We start from the raw sequence: 26,271 nt of genomic DNA, 5'->3' as shown, positions 1-26,271 counted from the left end.
CTAATTAGCATATTACGCTTTTATTATTATAGATTGGTTTCAGAGGGGAAGGTAGAGGGAGAGAAAGATAGAAACATCAATGATGAGAGAGAATCATGGATTGACTGCCTCCTGCACGCTCCACACTGGGGATGGAGCCCAGAACCCGGGCATGTGCCCTGACCGGGAATCGAACGGTGACCTCCTGGTTCATAGATCAACGCTCAACCCCTGAGCCATGCCGGCTGGGCTGAGTACTGTATCTTTGTTAACTGTATCTCCATAGCTCTGATGGTTCCTTTTACATCCTAGCAGCCAAGGAAGGGAAACTCTCTCCTTGTGCTGGGTCCGGAGCCTGCCTCAGCTACCAATGAGCACAAAGATGTCTCTGAATTTTTTCTTGTTTGATTATTTTATGCCTAGGCAAGACCTTTATAGTATACATTTATGTATTTATTCCATTTGTTCTTCTGGTATAACCCATATTATTTACTTCAGATTCATCCAGGATGGCCTACTTAATATCACTATAGCTATTTGATGTGTCAGTTATATATAGTAAGGTCTCCCAAAGAACTCCCACCATTATGCATTGTTTCAGCCAGCAGGAAATTCTGTATCTGGTGGTTCTTGCTGATCTAGCTAAAAGAGACCGAATGACGCATTTCACTTTCAGGGGCTATTGCTGGGTTTGGATATTCCCTGGTACTATTAATAGCGCTTCAGGGAACACTCAGGTACAGTGAACATTTTTTTTTTTCAGTCCAGTTCAATGTTTGCAGAGAGAAAGTCACATGCTGTCTGGTTCAGTTACAAGTCACTTGCCCCTTGGTGCCTCCTAAGTTCTAAACAGACCCACCCAGAGTGTTCAGTTGCTCATAAACACAGCACTGGCTCTCAGCATACTTTTGTGCCTTTGTTTATGCTGCTTTCCCTGCCTGGCCAAACCGCTCATCCTTTAAGATTCACCTCGAGTGAGAACCCTCTTCCTGAGTCGATGTGGCCGAAATGACTTCTTGTCCTTCTCCAGGATTCTCCACAACATTTGCAACTTATCTCTCTCTCCTACAGAAATTTCAGCATTATCTTAGAGTCTGCTGCATAAGTATATATGTCACACTCCACTCACATCCCAAACTGTGAATCCCGAGGCATATGACTTCTGGATCCTTGTATCAATCCGCAACAATTAGCACAGTAAATGCTCAGCAACGTTTGTTGAATGATTATGACCAATTGTATGAATGAATGAAATTGCATTCAATTGGGGAACAGAATTCATTTGCATTTGTTCCCAGCTTATTGCCTTTAAAAAATATGTCCGTGTGTAGCTTGGATTTTCCCCTTTTCCTTAGCAGACACTACTATGTGCATGGCCAATTTGATGCAGGGGGGGCGGGGGGGGGGAGTAAAATATACTGCAGAGAGTTAGTTTTTCTTTTTTTTTAATTTTAAAGGAACGGGATAGTTTGTTCCTTAACATACTTCTTGCATCTTTCTTTTTACATGTTCCCTTCGCTCTGCCCAAACTTCGGTCAAATTCCTCCAAAGGGTCTGCTGTAAACAATGATTTTGTGAGTAGTTGTGTGTTCTCTGCAGTGAAAACCCGCCTTGTTTTCTGTTGCTAGGCAACCCCATTCCAGCTGCCCTTGAAGAAATGTGCGGTGGTGGGAAATGGTGGGATTCTGAAGAAGAGTGGCTGTGGCCGTCAAATAGATGAAGCAAATTTTGTCATGCGGTAAGACAGAGCACCCACAGCGTGGCCCCTGCCTTTTCTCCCCCCCCCCCCACCCCTCCCACAAGCCCTGGGGCCTTTGGAAATTAGTGGCTTGTGATTAATCAGTTGTAGCTGCTCTTTATCTTCTCTTCAAGTTCATACACTAGGGAATTCAGGAGAAGACCAGGGGGGCAAGGGAACGTGTGTGCCCCCAGAAAGTACAAAGCTGAGAAAGGTTCAGAGGTCCTGGCAGACCCCCAGAGTGGGAACCTGCAGATTTTATTTTAGCTTACACAGTCGGGTGCCTAAAACTTTAAAAATTGTTCTGAAGACTAACTCTGCATGAATAAATATTTTAATGTATTCATGTCATTCTATACCATTCTCTTCTTTGCTTGTCACAAAAGCATTTGTAAGTAGCAGGTGGGATTTGAAGAGGGATTTGATCTGTGCCTGAGGAGGAAAACGGGGGCGGGGGGGGGGAAGGCGAGGGGTAAATTTGGAGCAAGGAGTAAGCTTGGAATAAAGGGCTGAGCAGAGCAGTGATGTGAGCATCGCTTTCAGCAGCAAACGGGAGGCTTCTGCAGCAGCGAGTAACGGAATCGCTAAGGCACATCCCACCAAGGGTACAGACCACCACACTGTACTGGCACCAACCTGTACAGTCGGGTGATTTTGACCAGAGTGAGGACAGCAAGTGATTGGATTGACACAATTGGGGATTGTCTGACTGAAAGGAAAGAAGGATGGAGAGTGACAGCATGGAGGGTCCTGGCTGGAAAGCGTGTGAAGTGACACACCTAGAGTCTGGGCTGAATAGGAAGGGGGGACATACAGGAGAAAGGAAGGGAGGAGCCAAATGGGGCCAAATGATAGGGTCATTCAGAGCCTGGCGGGGGTGTGGCCAGGATGAGGGAGAGGTGGAATGTAAGAGCTGATGCCAAAGAATGGCCTGCTGGAGTGTATAACTTTGGAGCTTACCTTCTCCTGGGATGCTCAGATGTATTGTAGAAAAAGAAGACATTTGTTATTAAAAAAAATGAAGGCACTCAGAGGGTAGAAAGCTGAGCAAAGGAAGGAAGTGGATGTGGTCTTTGTGTTCATTTTGAAGGATAATAGGTAATGGTCTGAATGGGAAAAGGTAGCCAAGAGAACACCACACCACCTCTGAGCTAAGCAGAGTAGGGGAGAGTAAAGACTATTTGGGAGTGTTTCAAGGAGAAGCCATATTTGTGGGCAGGACCCGATTTCCTCCCAGAGAACGAGAGTTGGGCGTCTGGAGAAACTGTTAATCTCAACAGCGAAGCCTGCAGCAGAATGGGGAAATCTTCTATAGCCATGTTTCCTCCAGGCAGATGTCCTGCCACAGTTTTTCCAGGGTAGAACTGCATTTTTCTTTCCATTGCAATTATTATTATTACTTTGGCAATATATACAAACAATAGCAATGTGGAGAAGATAAAAATATAGTTCTCTTCATTCAAGTCAATATGACTTCTGTTTATTGGGCACCTTAGCCGGGTCTGGAAATGGTATGATGAGCAATTCTATCATGGGCTTAAAACCTGGAGGTGTGCTGGTGCTCTGATGGGGGTAATTCAGAGACAGACAGGGTGGGGCTCGGGGGCTGGGGAAGGGAGGTTTAGAGAGAGCTGGGGCTTTCTGAGGAAGAGTGGTGTCTGGGATGAGCCATCCCATCCTGGGCACACGAGCAGCCTTTTGGGAGACTTTACTGTGGGAAAGACACCAAGGACTGTGGCAGTGTCCTGAGTCATGAGAGTGGCCCCTGTTTAGGATGTAGGAGTGGAAACAATCGCCTGGAGAGCAGAGATAGAACAGAGACCCTGGGTCAGATTCAAGTGCTCACTTCAGTACATTGGCATTAAGTAGAGGCTGAGAAGCCAGTGAGGAAAATAGAGAGGTGGGAGGGCAGGCCCTTGCCACAGACTAGCTGTGTAATCTACAGCAAGTCTTTTTTCCTTGGCCGGGCCTCAGCTTTCTAATGTATTTGAAGAAGTGGAAGCAGACAATTCCTCAAGCCTTACCACTGTAGAAACTCCGATTCTATCTGTGATTGCAGGAATATTGTGTATTGTGACACAGTTCATGTAGTCGTTTAAACTTTCAAATTGCTCTCAATTATAAATTAATTTGCTCTTTCCAAAGACTATGTAAGGAAGAAAGAATGGATAATATTATACTCACAGATTCAGGGAAGTTAAGTGGCTTCAAGAGGTCTTAATGCAATGTAGAAGGAGGCAGTACAATCAATGTCTTTTTATATTATTCTCAAGTACGTCTGTGTCACTACGTTTAGGAAGATGGATATTTTAAAGGTTACATGTGGAAGACCAGGCCCAAGCATCTTAGGGGGCTATCTAGGGGGGCCATATTTATTGCAAATAAACCAGACTAAGTTTGCTTTGTATATAATCTGGTGTTGATATGTTCAAGTTTAGAATTAATGAGTTCCTGTGATTAGAGTCCCAGCACAGTATGAAGAAGTATAATGCTCATAGATGGATGAGGGCAGTGAGGATTGAAAAAAATTCAAAGAAGATAGTATTATAGCTAGAGCTATGTGTGCATGTACCTTTGATTTAATTTCAAGAATAGTGCCGTTTTCATAACATTTGATTTTTAAAAAAATCCTTGTTTATGGTTTACAATATGGAAGTCATTAAATGTTGATGAATTATTTTAAAATTATTTTTACTTGACCATTTATAGATCTATTTATGAATGGCTGCTTAATACATACTTTTGGGGATCCTTAGAAAATTGAGATAGTATCATATATTCAAGATTAAACATTAAGTAAGGAAATTTGATTAAAAAGGACATAGTAGCCCTAACCGGTTTGGCTCAGTGGATAGAGTGTCAGCCTGCGGACTGAAGGGTCCCAGGTTTGATTCTGGTCGAGGGCATGTACCTTGGTTGCAGGCACATCCCCAGTAGGGGGTGTGCAGGAGGCAACTGATGGATGTTTCTCTTTCATAGATGTTTCTAACTCTCTATCCCTCTCCCTTTCTCTCTGTAAAAAATCAATAAAATATATAAAAAAATAAATGGTCAAAGTTTAAAAAAAATAAAAAGGACATAGTACATCTGTTTCTAGACTATAAGGTGTCTGAACAGTTACAGTTATAGTTACAGTTATGGCCTTATCTGTACACAGTAATATACCAGAGCACAGTTCAAAATGTCTTTTAGGACTGGAGTATAGCAATGCTATAATTTTCTTTGGTTAGACATTTTCAAATACATCTAATGCCAAAAACTAATTTAACATTTTTCAAAGTAAACATTGGCTCTGTAACCAAAAATAAGACTTTAAAAAATAATATTGTAGAATAAAATTTATCTGGAAGGTCTGCAAGACAGAGATAAGAGAGAAATTGGGTGGCTCAGGGATACATAATTGTGGTGTCTTTGAATATGCTAAAATGTGCATATTTGCATACTTACGTACATAAAGGAGGAGGAGGAGGAGGAGGAGGAGGAGGAGGAGGAGAAGGAAGACCTCTGCTCCCCCTCTCTCAGCCTCAGTACATAAAGTTTAAAAAGTGATTTTAGGCCCTAGCCTGTTTGGCTCAGTGGATAGAGCGTCGGCCTGTGGACCAAAGGATCCGGGGTTCGATTCCGGGCTAAGGGCATGTACCTTGGTTGCAGGCTCTTCCCTGGCCCAGGCCCTGGTCGGGGCTCATGCAGGAGGCAACCAATTGATGTGTTTCTCTCACATTGATGTTTCTTTCTGTCTTTCCCTCTGTCTTCCACTCTCCCTAAAAATCAATGGAAAAATATCCTTGGGTGAGGATTAACTAAAACAAATAAAAGTGCTTTTTAGCACCTTTTTTAAAGGTTAGAGTCATTGTGATTTTTTTCCAAGGACGTATTTTCATTTTTGTTTGTATGGACTGACTTCTCGCTGTGAAAGATGAGTTTGTTGGTCCAGCCACACTGGCATGAGCACACAGTTCTGAAAATATTGAGGCCCTTCTGTACCAGTTAGCAAATGTCAGCCACTGGACTCTCCCAGGGCTCTCCCTCTCTCCTGGCTGCCCCATCCCCCCAGGACCAACCCCAAACCCCATCTCTCCGGGACCCAGAGCTACAGGGAAAGGGACTCTGGTCCCCTCTCCCAGGCGCCTTCAACACGCACCACTTCTCCCCAAGCAGCTTAGTTTCCATCTGATTTATATAATGGCCGTCAGGTAAGGCTTTGTTTGCAGAAAGTTTCAGTGTGAAAACCCCTGCTCAAGGTCAGCCGTCAGGCCCTTGCAAGTTTGCACAGTCTGGGATTTCTGCGAATGAAGGCCTTCCTCCCAAACACACTAGCTCCTTATGAAGTCAAGTGCATGTGTAATTACCTTGCATCCAAATGGGCAACAGACACAGGCTGTGGGTATGGAGGTGACCCCTGAGCCGGGTCCAAATCAGATGAGGCAGAAGGTGCTGGAGCCCAGGCTCAAGTGGAGGCGGCAGGAAAGGAGTGAGCTTTGCTCCGTGCCCAGCCCTGTGCCAGGTGCTCAGGGTCCAGATCCTCTCCAATCCTATGAGAGGTGTTTCTTTGCTCTCTTTTCTTCCTCCCTCCTTCCCTTGCTTCTGGATTTACTGAGCACCTGACTGTGCCAGGGGCTGGGGTACAAAGGCAAAGCTAGCATCCCCAAGACCTCACCGCCCTGGGGCGTAAGAGCATCATCCAGAAAACAGCTGTGACTGGGGTGGGTGCAGGATGCAGGGGGAGCCCCAAGTGACTCAGGGAAGGTTCTCCAGTGGAGTTAAAGCCAAGCTTGGATTTGAAGGATGAGGAAGGGCATTCAAGGTGGAGGGAACTGCATGTGCGAAGGCAGGGAGGCAGGAAACAGCCCGCCTGTTCTGGGAACTGTGGGAGGGCGATGGAGCCCAGATCCAGGAAATCTGCTGGGTGAGGTTGGGTCCCAGAACCCTCTACCTGGACCCTCTGACTCCTTGACCTCCTTTGCTCCTGGCTGCCTGGCTAGGAAGAGGTCCTGCCTACCTGCACAAAAGGAGGCTTTGAAGCTGGAGAGAGGGAGTGAGAAAGGAGGTGCCTGCTGGTGTGTATTTTTGGATTGCTTCTCAGAAGTCTCCTCCTCTTCCTCCTCCTCCTCCTCCTCCTCCTCCTCCTCCTCCTCCTCCTCCTCCTCCTCTAAAACCATGGCAGCTGGGGGGGCTGCCTGTGAGCTGGGCTGAGTTGAGGGGGAAGTGGGCTGGGGGTAGAGACCTCTGCTCCCTCTCTCTGAGCCTCAGTTTTGGCATCTAGAATAAGGGCACGACAATACAGTTGCTGGTTCCTGGCAACCCAAGTGCTCCAGGAAGCTGAGGGCCAGGTTGGACTCATTAGGGGGAAGGCCTGGGAGGTCAGGGCGGGGCTGGGGAGTACCCTGCATCATCCTGCAGCTTGGGGCTTGGCAAGGTGGTGAAGAGTCACGTAGCCTGCACTTCCCACCAAGCAGCCTGCTCTGGTGTGCCCACTGCACTGTCTGCCGAGAAGCCCCCGGGGGAGTGGGAGACAGGGCCAGGGCACAGACACAGGGATGAATCTCCCTGTGAGCCCCTGCAGTGAGAGGTCTAGGGGGTCTCCCCTGCTGGGGCACAAGGCTCAGCTGTTCCCAGAACCCGGTCCAAGCCCCAAAAGGAGGGGCAAGGAGGGCTCTATTTCCTGGGGCTGCTGCTCCGCTGACTACAGACTGGCCTACACAAACAGGAACATGTGCTCGCCCCGTTCTGGGGCCAGAATCTGAAATCAGGGTGTTGGGGCTGTGCTCCCTGGGAGGGCTCCAGGGGAGGGTCCTTCCTGCCTCTTCAGCTTCTGGGGGCTCCTGGCCACTTCCCTTCAGTCTTCACATGGCCCCTCTTCCGTCCTCACGTGACTTCTCACGCCTTAGGATTGTTTTAAAATTTAAAGATTTTAAATTTTAAAATCACCCTATTCCCCACCCATCTCCACTCCCCAATTCAAAGACTATTTCATTTTTCATCAGTTCTATGATCACATCTTGTAGGTTCATGAGCCAAGTTACTAAGACACTTTAGCCATTAATGTCTGTTAATTGTGACAACAAGCAATAATGACAATTTTGAAACACTGTTACACAATTATGCCTTATTAGAAACAATTTGTCTGTCTTAAATGTGCCTTTTATATAAATCTTTGTAATGATCAGTTTAGGAGTTGAGCAGCTAAAATTATAATGTGCTTTTTCTGGGAAAGGAGCTACAGGGAAGTGTCAGAGACATTGCACTCGAAGAGAAAGTTGTCCCAGAAGAACTTAAAGCAGATATTCACACCAAAATATAATTTCATTATTTTACAGGAATGCATTTATAAAAGGTTATCTTTATTGCTTTAAGCATTTCCCTCTGCTGTAGGATTTGGCAGTCAGTACCTTCAAGTTTCTCTTGAGCGTTTACCCTATGGTAGGAGGTATGAAGGAACCTAGACACCCGATGCATGGATCTACCCACAAGGAACACACAGAAAAACAAAGTAGTTGCTTCATTTAATAATGACAAGGCAGGTTGACAGCACTCTTTAGCAATATTCAGATTTTCTAGTTTTCATGTAAACTGGTTGATTTTCAAATGTTATGAAGGACTATCAAGATCAAAGCTTCTTCAAGAGACAAATGTCCAGATTTTAGCCTGTGTTTGCAAAGATCAGTTACATCACAAGACCCCAGTCAGCCCACTGCCGGATGAGCCTAGTTGCTAATATATAAGCTCACTCCCTCATAAGGGTCCTCAGAAACCACATGGGATGCCATGTGACTGCTAGGCTGGCGATGCTTCAAGGGCAGGCTCTGTGACTCGGCTTCCCCCGGGCTCCCCTCAGTGTTTGTTCTCAGTGGACACTCAGAAGTCACTGACTAGCTGACTAATCTGTGGCTAGCTGCCACAAAAACCAGTATCTCATTACCAAAGAGCAGATCAAAGGAAGACTCTAAATCAACTGAGACAGGTTTCCACCTAAGATGCCCTGATGTGGGAGGAGTCACAGGGTGAGTAAGAGACAACACCAGGGAACTCGAGCGGATCAGCTGAGTGGGTGCCCGGAAAATTCCATGTCCTGGGGAAAATTTGTTTGGGAAACATTTATTAGTTGGGGAACTGCAGAGACATTAATATTCGTAAGACCTCGTTACCTACAAACAAACAATGCTTTAGCTTGTTGAAGTAATAAAAGTTAGTGATGCCCTGATGTGGTAGAAGGCACGTTAGAGATATGGGTGGAGAGGAGAAACTAGGACACAGTAATAAAATAAAACCTAGTGGAAACTAGATTCATTTGAGATTGTCATAAGTAATAGATGTGTGTTTAATTACATTGACATGCTATTTCTGATATGTGATATTTTTGAGCTTTTACTATGTGTGGGACATAAAGGCAGGGGCTGTTTATACGTTTCTCCTTTTAATCTTTACAACAACCTTATTGGAAAGGAAGACACTATCTTCATTTGTCTAATGGGGAAACTGAGGCCAGGCAGATGAATTAACTAGTCTAATATCCCACTGGCAGAAAGCCATGGGATTTGGATTTGCAATTGCCATATTTTCCACTGTACACATTCACAAGACATAGCCACGAAAAGCAAACCAGTGTGTGTGTGTGTGTGTGTGTGTGTGTGTGTGTGTGTGTGTGAGAGAGAGAGAGAGAGAGAGAGAGAGAGAGAGAGAGAGTTATTTCCATCACCAGGAAAACATACTCTTTTCCTTGGCTGACCTGGGATGGTGGAGAATCATTTCATTTCTCTAGATGACAGATCACTATGACTTCATCAGTAGTCAACCCATACATTGGTCATGTACACAAAAGGGAGACCTGCATTGATTTAGCACATTATAATGGTACATTCAAGGCAGGTTTTGCCCTGAATGTACTATTATAATTTAGAATTTGGGGAAAAAAGGGAAAAACACAAACAAATACACTTCCTCCCTGTCTCTTGAGGTTTGGAGGAATGCAGAGTACAGTGTAGGCCCTGTGTCCTCTCGTGTCCCACACTCTCCTGAGCTGCAATTTCAGGTCTAACACTCCCTGTCCTCCCACCTCAAAAATGTTTTGAGTGGAATAAATTCATTCCAGTTATTTCTCTTTCCTTTCATAGATCATTTACTTCTGCAGCTGATGTTTTCTTTCTTCTAAAACAGGACTCGTTTTTATGACAGTGTTTTGAAGGCGCTGATATTCATCTGATGTCCATTAAAAGGGAGAGGTGATAAAAGTTATTTGTGAATTGAGCTAGACTTAGTAAAATTCCTATTTGTTGTGATAACTGACAGTTTGAAGGTACGTAAATCATCCTAAAATGTTTGTTTTTGTTTCCCTAGATGCAATCTTCCTCCCTTGTCAAGTGAATACACTAAAGACGTTGGATCCAAAAGTCATCTAGTGACAGCTAACCCCAGCATAATTCGGCAAAGGTAAGCATTTATGACATCCGTTGGTGAGGAACTAGAGAGGAAGGCTTTTGAAGTATTAAACATCTAAAGAGAATGAGCATAACTCAGTTTAGGAAACAAAGAAGGACACCATCTGGACAGGCAGGAAGGATGAAGAAGGGAATTGTAAATAAACTAGCCAGGCTTATGGGAATCCAAACACCATTTCATGCTTCTGCTGAGATTCTGTTTCTTGCCTCCAGAGAGGGTAGAAATAACATGAGGACCCATTGTTTTGCTCAAAGAAGCAACACAATATCCTGCTCACTCATTACTACTACTTTCCAATTTGTTGGCTTCGGTCCCAACTCATTGATTGGCATTGATTGTTGAACTGAATTAATATCAGTTTTATTAAGAGTAAAGATAAATGATCAATCTACTGCATATACATGCATAAAAATAACAATATTGTCAGAATGTATAGGAGTGTATGATGACATTATATTATATCAATCAGGTATGGGAAAACAGAATGGAAAATTCTTGCTCTAGTATTGATTCCAGAAATCTTGGCAGCTGCTGTGGGAGCTTCTGTGTGTCAGTCTCCAGTTGATGAAGCCCATCAGTAGGCTGTTTCTCTAAGGACTGTTCATTGTGGAGAATGACTCAATCTCTGTGAAAAGAGGAGTCAGACGTTGCCTTTAGACTCTCTTGTGTAGCCAGCAATTCAGAGTGAAATATCCAGACGTTTGGGTTCTGGTGCTTGTCATCTAAGGAAGTCCTATACAAGTGGCCAGCACTTGGGTGTCACTTTTTAAACACTGTTGCACTACTTGTTTTGGTTCTTAAGTAAGTATTCCCATAAAATAGATGTCTAGAAACACAACCAAGTAATTTTTAATTTTGAGGGATATTGTGAAATTACCCTTCCAGAACGTTTACCATTTACTTCCTCTTCAATAACGGGTAAAACTGCCTGTTTCCTAATCCTAATTATGTATTGTTAACCTTTACATTTTTGCCAGTTTGTTGGATGAAAAATGGTACATTATTTACTTACTTAATATGTATTTTTCCGAATACAACAAGGGCTGAGTGGGTATTGCCTATTAGCACTTCTATGAATTGCCTATTTATATTTCTTGTTTATTTGTGCTTTTAAAAATATTTTCCATTTGATTTAGAGGAACTGTTTATAATATAGATATTAAACCTTTGTTTGCTACTATGTAACATATGTTTTCTCCTAATCTGTCACATATCTTTTAACTTATGTCCTATCAGAGCTTAACATTTTTTATGTAATTTGTTTATCTTTTTCTTTATGGTTTCTTTTTATTAAAAAAAACACCTTTCCTTGGATGATCTTTCATATCCACATCTCCTCCAATGGGAAAATATTATATTGCATTTACCTAGTAAATTTATGGTTTCATTTTTATGTTTAAGAAATTTAGTCCACGTGAATATATTTATTTTTATAACAATAATTTTATTGTTTTCAACAAAGACATGTTCATCATCAGAATTTAAAACAAAAGCGAAAAATACAAAGAAGGTAAACAACAAATCATCCCAAACCTGCCCATTTGAAAATAATGGTAATTTATATTAGGTAAACTTTTTTCAGATATTTCAATGTTCTTCAGAACTTTGAAGTTATTGTTTTATTATCTTCTTAGGTTCTAGTGTTGCCAATCAGAAGTCTAATAGAAATCTATTTTTTTGTTCGAGGGAAATCTTTTCTATCTCCACTGATAACTTTCAAAAATTTATTTTATCATTTAAATTCAGACAGTTTACCAACATTTATCTTAGAATGGGTCTTTTTAAATTTATGTTGCTTAGCACATTAGTGAGAGGTTCTTTTAGTTGGAAGACTTGAGAATTTAGTGGTGAAGATTCTCTACGCTAAGATGACTTGGGTTTACTCCCTATTCACCCACTTATGGGCTGTGTGAGCATGGCTAAGTTACTTAACACTGTCTCCATCAGCTTCCTCATTTGTAAAGCAGGGATAATACTTTTATTATAGTGAATTACACTACATATGAATGTATATGTATATATGTGCATATATAGGGCATCCCCAAAAATGTAAATACACGCTTTGAATAAATATAAAGGCAGTGGATATTAAAATACATTTTATTTTCAAAATTGAGCTATCAGCTGTTAAAGTGTGTATACATTTTTTGGACCCACCTATCTGTGTATGTGCATATATATCTATATATTTTAATTATATATAATGCTTAGAACAGTGTCTGGTATACTGTAAACACTATATAAGTGTTAGCTATCATTAGTGTTATTTTTTTTTTCTCTGAACATTCTTTTTCTCCGAGATTTGGAAATATGGAAGCATGGAACAATTTAATTTTTAAAATGTCACCGAAGCCCTGGCTGGTGTGGCTCAGTTGGTTGGGTGTTGTCCTGTGCACTGAAAGATTTCCAGTTTGATTCCTGGTCAGGGCACATGCCCAAGACTGTGGGCTCAATCCTGGTAGGCAGCTGATCGATGTTATGCTCTCACAGTGATGTTTATATCTCTCTTTCCCCTTCTCTCTTCTTCTCTCTCTAAAAATCAATAAACTGGTCTTTAAAAATATGTCACTGAAAATAAAAAATGACAGTCAAATTTGTGAATCAATAAATTGAATGACCAAAGATTAGCTTGATACTTACTTTTTAGGGTGATTTGTTTTTGATGTAGCTAATGTAGAAGAAGAAAATAAAACATCACTCTCTTAAAGTTTAATTATTGACTCTTACTCAATTCTTGAAGGTATTTATTTATTTATTTATTTATTTATTTATTTATTTATTATTTTTCATGGGGGTCTGATCAGGAAGATGACAGAAAATCACCAGTGATGATGGTGTCTTTTTACTTCAATTAAGTGTGTTGGGGTGCTGGGGACCCTAAGGATGTGTAGTTTTTAAATTTGGGATGAGTTTGTCCCAGGTTCAAGAGAATGAACAAAAAGGCAAGAGAACTTACAGAAGTATTTTTACAAATAAGTACAGATACAGAAGTTCCCAAAAAAGTAAGGGAAGTTCCTAAGTACTCTTCATTTAGTTTTCCCCCAATAGAAACATCTTGCATAACCATAATATATTACTTTAACTATTATTTTGATTTGGGAATAACTTTTAAGAAGGAATAAATGTTCTTGTGAAGTGAAATGAGACATCCAAGGGTAAAAGATTATGTTTCCCTAACTGCATATGTGGAGTTGAGGGGAAGACTTTAAAAGGAAAGTGAACAAGAATATTTAGAGCAATATTTAGAGCAAGATGAAGGGGGGGGGGGGGGAGAGAGAGAGAGAGAGAGAGAGAGAGAGAGAGAGAGAGAGAGATTGTGTTATTGAGAAAAATTATGAAAACTACAGAAGAAAGGATAGGGTAAACAAATACTTGAGGAAAAATAAACCTGTTGGTTAAGACTTATGTTCAACATAAACAATTAATACAAGGCAAGCAAGAATCATTACGATTACAAATCATTATGATTAATCATTTAGTCAACATTTCCATGTGCTAGATTATGTGCTACTTATACACATTGCAACATTTACTCCTCAAAACAATCCTAATAGGTAGAATATTTTAAATATGTATTTACAGAAAAAGGAAATGTGATGTGGTAAGTTTAGTCACCTGCTCATACTCACAGGTGCTAGTAATCATTCTGGGACTTTACCCAGACAGAGCTCAATCCAAAACCCATGCTCCTCATCAGTGACCATCACTCCAGGTGATCTTTCCAGGTGATCCATGCATTGTACAAGGAAACAATTGCGTTTTCATAAGTGACAAGTTATTTTGGAAAGTGAAATTTTTTTCACTTAAAAATGTATTCAGTGTAGCAAGGTATTTGGATTAAAAAATCAAAATGAATATAAATATTCTATTTTGTGTAATAAGGAAATGATATACCATTACAGTAGCATCAAGTAATATGATGTACTTAACAAACAAAAAAGCAAGCATTCTATGGAAATATTTTGGAATTTTATTGAGACATTTCAGACAACCTGACTAAATGTATGGATATACCATGTCCATGACTAAAAGACTCAGTATTGTAAAGGCATCAGTCCTATCCAAATTGGTCTATAGGTTCATTGAAATTCCAATAACAACCTCAATACTGTTGTGTGTGTATAACTTGACAAGTTGAAATGCAGAGCCAAGAATATCAAAGAAGCTCTTGAAGAAAAAAATGGTTGGAGAAGTTGTTCTATGATATTATAATCCAGTACCTATATATAGCTATTATAATTAAGACAATGTGATATTGGTGCAGAGATAAACAAACTGATCAGTTAAACAGAACAGGGGCCCCTCAATCAGATCCACATACATAGAGACTCTTAATATATGACAGAGGTAATATTGTAGATCAATGAGAAAAGGAAAAACTTTTCAAAATGATGTTGAGACAGTTAGGTGTCTATTTGGAACAAATGAAATTATATTTCTACCTCAAACCTTATATAAAGCATTGTTTCTAGATGGTGGAGACCTAAACTTGAAAAGCAAAAGAAGAAATCTTGTAGGAAACAGCACAGACCTTGTAATTTCTTAAATAAATAGCGCTAATTGAAAGGAAAAGACTGATAAGTTTGATTTATTAAAATAAGGAACTTTTATTCATAAGAAGACATTCTAAAAGCAGAGCAAGTACAACCACATTATAGAAGAAGACAACTAACAAAGGACTTGCATTCAGAATATATGAATAACTCTTTCATATTTAATTTAGAAAGAAATTAATATGAAAAACAGAAATCCCAATAAAATATGTCAGAACCAGACTTCAAAGCACTAGTCTAAATAACAAGTAAATGAGTAAATATATGCTCAACCTCATTAATATTCAGACAAATGCAAATAAATATTCTAATGAGGCATTATTCCATATCCATCAGGTTGGCAGCAATTGTTTCAGCTGTTGGTGAGGATGTGAAGCAACAGACAGTATCATATATGCTAGTTGGAGTGAATATAGTTAAAACAACTTTGGAATGCATTTCGACATTACCTAGTGGAGTTGAAGATGTACATACCCCATACCTTAGCAGTTCCATTCCTAGGAATATACCCTAGAGAAAAACAACAGTAACTATAAGGGAGAAATGCATAGTAATTGTTTATAGTAGTTAAAAATCTAAAATAATTACGACACTTGCCAGTGTGGCTCAGTTTTTGGAGTCTCATCCCACTCACGGGTTCAATTCCCAGGAAGGCACATGCCTGGATTGAGGTTCGGTCCTGGTTGGGGCATGTATGAAAGGCAACCAATTGATGTTTCTCTCTCACATTGATGTTTCTCTCTCTGTGTCTCTCTCACTCTCCCTTTCTCTAAAGTCAGTGAGCATATTTTCGGGTGAGGATTAAAACAAACAAACAAACAAACAAATAAATAAAATAGTTGATTCTACCGCTGTGCATTAGTGATAGAATGCATAAATAGGAAAATGTTTACATAACAGAATACTTTATAGCAATGAACTATACAACTATCCATAGTAAAATGGATGAAATTCACAAACCTAATGTTGAGAGAAAAAAAAGTGAGTCATACAAAATACAGTAGAACTTCATATAAAGGTAAAAATAAAACTAACAGTGTGGTGTAGGGACACATACAGAGCAAGTAAAACTATGCAGAACAGCAGTGGTCCTTCCAAGGGGAAGGAGAGTACTGGATTGGGCAAGTTTTTTATTCATGTCTTGTACAGTTTTCTCTCAAAGCTGTTCAAACTCAAGATGTTGGCAGTGTCTTGCACTTTCATGTGACTGAAAATTAAACTCATTTGGCAAAGCTGTGCAGTTGAAATGCTAAGTACCACTAATTTTCAGCTGTCCTCCAAAGCCTTGATTCTTATAAAAAATGTTCCACTGAGATTTATAAGCACTATGAGTTTTCACTACAAAATTCTCTTAAAAAAATATCAGTATCAAGATAAAACAGGCTTGCCCACCCGGGGTGGCTCAGTGGTTGAGCGTTGACCTACAAGGTCATGGTTTGATTCCCAGTCAGGGCACATGCCTGGGTTGCGGGCTCGATCCCCAGTGGGTTCCTATAGGAGGCAGCCAATTGATGTTTCTCTCTCATCGAAGTTTCTATCTCTCTATCCCTTCCTTTCCCTTCTCTCTAAAATAAATAAAAACATGTTTAAAAAAAGATAAAATAGGCTTGAGAAAAATTAAATATATATGAGACCATATGATTATGGTACAAAAAATGAGGTTAGAAAACTTAATATTTGTTGATGAATTTAACAGAAATTACTATCACTTTTGTTAGGATACTTGTTTAAATGCATTCTTATTTTTTTTGAAAAACAGCTATATTGGGGTATAATTGATATTCAAAAAAACTGCACATGTTTAATGTATATACTTTGATGAGTTTGGGCCTATGCATACACCTGTGATACTGTCACCACAATTAAGGTAATAAATATATCCATCACCTCCAAAAGTTTCCTTGTACCCTTGTTTGTGTGTATGTGTATGTGGTGTGGTCACAACACTTAACATAAGGTATATCATCTCAGTAAGTTGTTATTCAATGGGTGTAAAATGTGTTCTCCTTGACAGTCCCCAGAACAAAAACATTAGTTAGGATGCCTGAGACACAAGATGAGAAAAGGCTCTGATCGCATTTTTATGGGCTAGGAGGCGGGAGGCTGTTCTAATATAGCTGCAGAGTTCTCTGTTGGATGTTCAATTGCTATTGTCCTCTTCCTTTCTTCACTGGGTTTTTTTTGTTTGTTTGTTTGTTTGTTTTTTAAATATATTTTATTGATTTTTTACAGAGAGGAAGAGAGAGGGATAGAGAGTTAGAAACATCGATGAGAGAGAAACATCGATCAGCTGCCTCTTGCACACCCCCTACTGGAGATGTGCCCGCAACCAAGATACATGCCCTTGATCGGAATCGAACCTGGGACCCTTGAGTCCACAGGCTGACGCTCTATCCACTGAGCCAAACCGGTTTCGGCTCTTCACTGGGTTTTGCAGGTGGATGGCAGCAGGGATCCATGCATAAGGTTACCCTTTATCAACATACCAACTAACCTAATGGGTTTTAAACACTTTTGTTCAAATATGCCTTACAAGAATGTTTTAAATCCATCTTTATTTCATTGATCATTTTTAAATCACCTGATTTTTTGGCTACAAAGATAAATTGCTAGCAAGAATGCATGTTCAGGGCATTATATACTGTGCAGAGGCTTTAAGTATATACCGTCCAATCTGAGAAATACAGATTTAACTCTTCTGATGTTCCATATCCTCGTAGCAATGTCAGTAATCTTTGTCAAGTTGATTCAGTAAGTTGAGTTGACTTTGTGTCAGGAAAGGCAGACTACTTTTTAATTCAAGTACATGCTAAAACGTAACCCCATATAATCATCTCGTTTTTGAACTCTAATTATTGACTCTATAAATAAAGTAAGGAAATTGCCAAGAGCTGGTCCCCTGAATAAAATAAGGCACGGCCTCTTTCTGTTTCTTATTTTTTTTTAAAGATGTTTTTGCTTTCTCTCAGGGGACACTGCCTCAGGAGCTATGTATCTTGGAAATATTATTTTTTTGTTTGGTGGTCTGGTGGTTTTTACACTCTGGGGAAATGCATCCTTGCAGTATTTGGGATAATAAGAGGTATGCTTTTATTTTGGAAAGTGGAAAAGGGAAAATTATGAAAGTAGAGTTTGGAAAAGAGGAAGCTGTTCAGATGGTCAGATTAGTCCCCAGCAGATGTTTTAGAAAAGTATCTATGTGGAAGTGAAGATTTGGAAATTCCTGGGGGAGGAGGGAGATTAAGATTCAAGTGTCATAAGAACCAAGATGCAGAAACACTCATTCAACTCATACCTTTTGAAATCTGCTCTGGAACAGGGAATACAAAGTTGAGTAAAACATGACTCACACACTAGTTACTCACAGTCAATAGACATTGCCAAGGTCTTGGAGTCTACCTAAGGTGCTTTAGGGCTTCCTTGAACCCCTTCTACAATTAATGCAAAATTTTCATGGATGTGCATGTAAGCTTCTTTAATTATACAAAAAAGGTTTAAAGTTGACTGGCCCAGACTGAGTCATTATATGATAGCATGATCTAAAAGAAGAAATCAGAGTTCTCAAAGCATATTTCTCAATTTGCAATAGAGTGGGAACCTCAGTAGCCATTTTTCTTATTATAGCAGTTCTATACATATTTGGGCAAATGATTGAAAAAAGATAAAAACTTAAACTAAGTTGACCTATCATGACATTAAGAATTCATTTTTAAATATGAAGGCTCTAACTTGGGAAAGATTGTTAATTGCAGCCACTAAAACAGAGCAGCAGGATTCTGAATGTGTGTGTTTCTATACAGGCGTATTAGAGAAAATAGTATGGGTGTGAGCAGCTTTGGGTAAGAATTTCTTACCTGTGCCCTTGAGGTCCCAGCAAATTGTTTGGCACACAGGACATGCACAGTATATGTCTATGGAATGAATAAGTAAATAGATCTATTTAAAAATCTCCAAACCGAATTTCTGGTTTAAATTGTCTTATAAAAGGAAATTCAGTGATTTATTTTTTATTTATTTATTTTTTTGGTGTTAGTTAAAATGCATTTCTTATCTTAAGCTGAGGAGATGAATGTTTTAGTAACAGATATTTCAAAACAGTATTAGTGGAATGCTTAGCAGGGACAACTTGGTTATTTTTTAAAGGTTGACATGAATTAGGAAATAAAAAAGCTCTCAGAACAAATGCAGTATAAATCATGGCAGAGTTAACCTTTTAAAATTTGTAAGCCTGTAGCTTTTGATTCACTGGGAGAACTTGGTACGAGACCCTGATATTTATTTGAGGTTCCTAGTATCCAGTAGAGCCTGAATAGTCTTTCTCATACAAGTGGAAGAGACTTTATCCCATGGTTATTGCCTCTATTTACTAAGGGCAGTTGGGAATGTGGAGATATTACCAGGAAAAACAGTGGTTTATTTTGTGTACTTTTAATTTTATTTTTCACCTTTTTTTGTTAATTAAAATTTTTAAACGTTGACACTATTGCAGGTGTCCCACATTTTCTTCCCCTTGGTCCATCTCCACCGACCCCCACCACCCCCTCCCTTGGTCTTCACCACACTATTGTCCCTGTCCTTGGGGTCTGCATATATTCTTTAGCTAATCACTTCACATTCTTATCCAGTCACCCTGCCCCTCTGGCACCTGCCAGTCTGTTCCATGTATACATGTTCCTGGTTCCATTTTGTTCGTCAGTTTATTTTGTTCATTAGATCCCACATATTAGTGAGATCATATTGTATTTGTCTTTCTCTGACTGGCTTTTTTTTTTTTTTTTTTTTTGGTTAGCATAATACTCTCCAGGTCCATGCATGCTATTGCAAAGAGTAAGAGTTTCATGCTGAAGGTCACAAATCATCAGAGAGATGCAAATTAAAACCACAATGAGATATCACCTCACACCTGTCAGAATGGCTACCATCAATAAATCAACAAACAAGTGCTGGCGAGGATGTGGAGAAAAGGGAACCCTAGTGCACTGTTGGTGGGAATACAGATTGGTACAGCCACTGTGGAAAACAATATTGAGTTTCCTCAAAAAATTAAAAATGGAACTGCCTTTTGACCCAGCGATCCCACTTCTGGGAATATATCCTAAGAATCCCAAAACACAAATCAAAGAATATATGCACCCCTATGTTCATAGCAGCATTATTTATAACTAGAGGCCCAGTGCACGAATTCATGCACAGATGGGGTCCAGCCAGCCCTGCCTCCAATTGGGGGGGGCGTGAACAGGGGTGGGCCTGGCGAGAGGAGGGGCCACAGGTGGTTGGCTGGCTGGCTCCGCCCCCTGGCCAAACTCACGGTTGAGGGGACAATTTGCATATTAGCCTTTTATTATATAGGATAGCCAAGATCTGGAAATAGCCCAAGTTCCCATCAGCAGATGAGTGTGTGATTTTTAAAAAAATAATTTGAGTATTAAGGAAAATAATTTGGGTCCAAAGAAGATTATAGCAGTTTGTCTTTAAAATTCTATATGACTCACATCTCAGCTTATGTTTCTAAAACTTCCATATCTACTCTGCCAGCTGACTCTTTTCTCTTCAGACTTGGAGCATCTTATCAGTGTTTGCATCAAGGCTTGGCATCCATTGATAGCATTCTGTCTAACACCTGCCATAATATAAGGGAATTCAGAGGTGGATGCTAAAACTGGAACTAAAGAGAGCAAGTAGGAGATAGAGAAGGGACGCTTCTAAAAGGATATAGATCTGTGCGGAGTTTGTGTTTGAGATGCAATATTACATAGTGGTGGAGGTCTTGGTTTTAAAGAGATTTATGTTCAAATTCTAGTGCCAGTGCACTATGTTGTATTGGTTGCTTAACCTCCCACCTGTCAATTGAGAATAAAATTATTTACCTTGAGGGTTTTTGAGAGATATAAATGAAATAATGTGGCTGCATCCAGTAAAACTACTCTGATTGATATTCAGAATGGCTACTCAGGAAAATTCTACTGTTGGAATACATTTTGTTGTTGGCTAATTCATTTTTAAATCCATTAGTGGGCTCATCAAATTTAGGAAATCTCCATGGTTATCTGCATAACTTCTCCTCCAAACAAACAAAAAAACTGCCACAAAACAGAAAATCATTGACCTGAAAGCAGACCAAGCACTGTGAACTATACAATTTGGATATCAAAGATGAGAACAGGAGACCATGTTACCATTTTAATGGGTGTTTCATATTAAGCCATGATAAGGGATGATAAGGGACCTAAGGTAGTCTCAGGTCATCAGCAGCCCCTGGCTCCCAGTAGAAGCAAACACATTTCTTCTAGAGGAAAGCTCTCGGAATTCCCTTATATCACTTTCAAACAAATACAAGCTCATAAGCAAACACTGAAATTCATACAAACCATCAATATTGAGAGTCCTCAGAGACAAAAAGCAAACAAAAAGTTACAGATGCAAATGCCTAAGAATGTATTGGAATTATCAGATGTAGTATATAACTAAGAATAAAATCTTTATAAAAATAAGAATAAGTTGCTCTAACCGGTTTGGCTCAGTGGATAGAGCGTTGGCCTGCGGACTGAAGGGTCCCAGGTTTGATTCCGGTCAAGGGCATGTACCTTGGTTGCAGGCACATCCCCAGTAGGGGGTGTGCAGGAGGCAGCTGATCGATGTTTCTCTCTCATCGATGTTTCTAACTCTCTACCCCTCTCCCTTCCTCTCTGTAAAAAATCAATAAAATGTATTTTTTAAAAAAGAATAAGTCAATAAGAGAACATCAAAATTACTAGTAACTAGATAATTTTGAAAAAGAACTTTTGGTAATGAAAATTGTAGTTGTTTAAATCAGTACACAATGATTATACATAACTGAAGAGAGAATTGGTAAACTGAAAGATAAGCAAATAATTTTCCAGATACAAGGATGTAGAAAATATGAAGATAAGATAAAAACACATAGGTAGAATGAGAAGGACTACATTAAAGTATAATTGGGGAATTATAAAATACAGGTAAAAGTTGAGACTTATTCAGAATTAAAGAATAATGTAATCCATAAGTACAACACAAAATATAAAACATAAATACATTTTTAAAAATGGCAGACCTAGACCATTTTAGTAAAACTAAAGAAAGTAAAATTCTGTTAAAAACAGCCAGAGAGAAAAAACAGATCATTTGCAAAAGATTGATAATTAGACTAAAAGCAGACACCTTCCAACAGTAATATTGATAGTGAAAAAATATTTCCAAAGTGCTAATATATAATAAACTAGCAACATAGAAACACATACTCAGCAAATTCCTTTAAAAAAAAATTCTAAAAAAAAAAAAAGACATAGAGATTATTTACCATCAATAGACATTCACTGAAAGAAATTCTAAAGAATGTATATCTGGAAAAAAGAAATTACTGCAGAAGGAAAATCTGAGATGCAAAGAAATCACTAAGCAAATAAATCTAAACAAACCTCATCTATATAAAATAATAATTATATGTATGTATATCTTTGCACATGATTTTTAGTGTCAAAATAAAAGGCACAACTGAAATACTGGAAAATAACATCACATATGGGGAGATTGGAGTTGAAGTGTTTTGAAGCTCTTGTTTCAGTTATTTATTGCTCAATAACAAATCACCCTTTGGGGCTTAAGCAACAATAATAATTTTAGTGTCTTTCACAATTTCTGTGGGCCAGGGATTCAGGAAGGACTAGGTTGAGCAAATCTGGCTCATGGTCTGTCATCCGGTGGTTCACGTTGAAATGGTGCAGGGCTGGAGCAGCTGGGGCTGACCAGGCACCTCGCTTTCTTCATGTGGTCTCAGGGCTCTCCACATGGTCTCTCCTTGTGGGCTAGTTTGGGCGACCTCACAGCATGACAGCTTCAGGACAGTTGGGCTGTTCACATAGTAGCTAGCTTCCCCCAAACCTTGTATACGAAGAGAACAAAGCAGAAGTGTATGCCATTTTTATAACCTCATATCAGAAGTGATTGAGCATCAGTTCCATCATACTCTATAGGATGAAGCAATCACAAAGGCCCACCCAGGCCCTGGCTGGTTTTGCTCAGTGGGTAGAGCGTCTGTTTGTGGACTGAAGGGTCCTGGTTCGGTTCCGGTCAGGGGTGTGTGTTCAAGTAGCAGGCTCGGTCCCCGGTGGGGGACATGTGGGAGGCTGCCAATCGATGATTCTCTTTCATAATTGATGTCTCTGTCTCTCTCTCCTTCTCCCTTCCTCTATGAAATCAATTAAAAAAAAGACCCACCCAGGCTCAAGGAGGAAGAGTCCTAGCATACATCCATCTCCTATTAGGAGGATCATAAAGTCACATTGCTAGTAGAGTGTGGTTAGGTGTTGTTGTGGTCATCTTTGGAAAAATATCATCTGCCACAGTCTACCCTTAGGCCAAAGAATTCATATCCCTCACACATTCTCAGTCCCTCCTTGAAAACCCCCCAAGACTTATCCCCTGAGAGTATCAACTCAAAGTCCCAGGATCTCCAAATAATTGAGAAAAGAACAGCAGCAGAAAAAAACTAGAAAAAAATAACCTAAAAACAAAAATACAAGAGGGAAATTAAAAAAACCAAAGTAGATTTGAAAAGGTGATAAATAAAAATTACTTAAAAATCAACTTTTTATTATTTTTCTACAAATCCATCCTAAAAACAAAGAAAGAACTCACAGTGTATGTAAATATAAATATCATGTATAGATAATTTGAAAATAATGAAACTCTTTAAGCATATAAAAATATATCAGTTGTTTTATAGTTTATGTTATATATGTATTAATGGAGTAATACACAAGGGTATTTTGGGATAATGTTCCTGAATAACTTTAATCATTATTAAATTATTCATATTATAATATAAAGTGGAAGTAAATATATAAATGCATATGCCTCAACTATATAATTATATGCATAGGAAATCTCTAAGGAAAAATATCAGTAGTTTCCAAATTTGCTGCAAAATTGTATAATAGAGCAAAATCATTTAAAGAGCTTGCTATTTTACATTTTCTTCTAATAAAAATTTATTTTGACAATACAGCAGCTCTGTGAGCTAGAGGGATAGACAATATGAATGAAGCCCCAATTGTGTGTGTGTGTGTGTGTGTGTGTGTGTGTGTGTGTGTGTGTTCCTGCCCCTCCAGATCTAAGTGAGATTAGTTCGGACCCCAAATTTTATGTACTGAATTCAGAAAAAATTAGAATGTCCTCTGCATCTATTTAGTAACATTGTCCTGGGAGTAGAGGAAGTAAGCATGGCACCAAGAACCCAACTCCTGACACAGAGTAGTTATTCCATTAATGTCCATTTGTTTCCTTTCTTTTTCTTTCCCTCTGTGACCCTCTAATCTTCAACATTAAATAGCAGATGAGGTCAAATGATTCTCTAAAGGCATAATTAGTACATAGTTATTGGAATAGACTGAATTCTCATGGTACTTTCATGCAGGTTCATTGAGAGTGGGTTGCACCCCAGTGAGAAAACATTACAGGGTGGAATCAGCAAGGGTACCAGGTTAAGAATCTTTACATAACCCGACCAGCGTGGTTTAGTGGTTAAACTTCAACCTATGACCCAGGAGGTCACAATTGGATTTCCGGCCAGGGAACATACTTGGGTTGTGAGCTCGATCCCCAGTAGGAGGCGTGCAGGAGGCAGCTGATCAAAGATTCTTTCTCATCATTGATGTTCCTATTTCTCTCTCTCCGAAATCAATAAAAACATACATTTTTTAAAAATAATCTTTATACAGGATTTATATTGACATGCAACATACTGAGACCCCCCAATCATTGTACTCACTTTCTCTGACCTGCCCTCCTCCACCTTCTTTTTAATGTTTACTTCAGTGGTATAATTATTCCTGATCATCAGAATGTCAGTGAATTTTAATTTCATTGGAAGGAAAAATGTGTGGAGCGATTTCTGGAAATCAGTAGGGCAGCATTGGCTTACTTAACTACATTCTGCATGTAACATGGCAGGAAAAAATTTGCTAGCATTTGGCGCCAGAATTCTGTTTAGGGAGTGTGCTGTTTGTCTCTGGAACTACTTCTTGCTAACTTCTGGGTCAGGGAGAGACTAAAGGGTGTGTGGTATTGTTGCAAAGTTGGGTCTGAAATAGCAGAGGGTAGAACTGCTGGGATGAGCCAAAGAGAGGAGATAAGAAAGCAAGAAGGGCTGGAAAAGGGAGAAGCAATGAAGGATTAGGAAAGAAATCTTTGGGAGCCTTAGGCAAGCTTGTTAGAAAATAACTCAGATCTCTGAAATCAATTGTCAATTACTTTTTCATAAATTATGTGTTCTGAGATTATTCCCCCTTGATATACCATTCCCCTTCTCACCATTTTCTCTCTTCAAATTTCTAATATATCTGTGCATTTTTGTATGTGGTATCTATGTGTACGCACTTGTATATAAATGGTGAAGTGACTGTTTCATCTGAGATCAACATGGTTTGTGCTGTGAATAACGGCACCTCCCGGGTAGAGAGGGCCTTGAAAATGTAACCTTCCTGGGAATGTTCAGAGCAGTCTTCCTGGCAAGTGCTTCATTTGTACTGACTGCATGAACTTTTTGGAATGTAGGCACTCTCTTGATTCACAAAGAGATTTTGTTACAGCTGAGGCACTTGTGCCCCAGCTTAACTGTGGGAGGCAACGTTAAAAGTGAAGCCCGAAACTCGCTAATTATCTTACTAAACTCCTTATGTGCTCAGAGTTTCTTTGGGCAAGATGGTAGGCGCCCATCTGTGAATGCTTCCATTTCACACAGTTCATTGTGGTTCAGCGATTTCAGATTGTTCAGCTATTAATGAGCTTTCCTAATATCCTCGTAAGAAATAATAGGATAGGAATAATTATTAGCATGTATATGAATGTTTCTGTAGTCTGAAAATTGCATCACTGTTAAGTTTATATGTGTAAGCAATTTGACTGGCGAATATGAGCCAAGTTAAGTAAACAGAATATAGTTTTAGCAATTATTAATTATAATTGTTTTGGTTGTGTATTGGTTAATCAGTTATATGTTCTTATTGAAAAATGTTTCCTTTCCAATTTGAAATATAAGAATGTTTTTAGAGAACATACATTATATTATAGAGAAATGTAGATACATGGCCTCTATAAGTTCTGTTACTAAACTGCTTTAATTTGTTTAATAGGAAGGTTTTTTGGAAGGCAGGGAGGGGTGGGTGGGAAAAGATTACCCAAAGAACTTAATTATATGCATATATGCATAACCCATGGACACAGACAATAATGTGGCGAAGGCTTGGGGAGGGGCTTGGGGGATGGAGAGGGTCAATGGGGAAAATGGGGACATCTGTAATAGTTTCAACAATACAGATACATTTTTAAAAATTAGAATTTTAGTATTTGGCTGGCCTCTAATTTAATATTCATTTTAGCTTAAGTTTTCACTATTATCTTTTATATCTATAACAACCAACACAACAAAAATCAGAGTCTTGATATAAATGATTGACAAGGGCAGAATATAAATTGATGAGAAGATAGCATATTTGATAAATACAATTGCAAGTACTAATGAAGGGAAAGGCAAAAGGAAGGGATGCC

The 26,271-nt window shown here is 39.4% G+C and overlaps 1 protein-coding gene across 2 annotated transcripts in view; it reads left to right on the top strand.

The window, feature by feature from the left end:
- The window catches only part of ST8SIA1 (ST8 alpha-N-acetyl-neuraminide alpha-2,8-sialyltransferase 1), a 133,838-nt gene that overhangs the window by 81,791 nt on the left and 25,776 nt on the right, over positions 1 to 26,271 (top strand). Inside the window, exons 3-4 of one of the 2 annotated variants that reach the window (XM_079775775.1) lie at positions 1,608 to 1,717; positions 10,052 to 10,144. In XM_079775775.1, the coding sequence (XP_079631901.1) occupies positions 1,608 to 1,717; positions 10,052 to 10,144 (203 nt within the window). The remainder of the gene's footprint in view (positions 1 to 1,607; positions 1,718 to 10,051; positions 10,145 to 26,271) is intronic. The other variant, XM_079775776.1, reaches the window with a different exon arrangement.

Source organism: Cnephaeus nilssonii (genome assembly GCF_951640355.1).
Source record: "Cnephaeus nilssonii genome assembly, chromosome: 6".
NCBI classification, from domain to species: domain Eukaryota; kingdom Metazoa; phylum Chordata; class Mammalia; order Chiroptera; family Vespertilionidae; genus Cnephaeus; species Cnephaeus nilssonii.
Note: the sequence above shows the minus strand (reverse complement) of the source record. Positions and strands in the feature narration are given on the sequence as shown.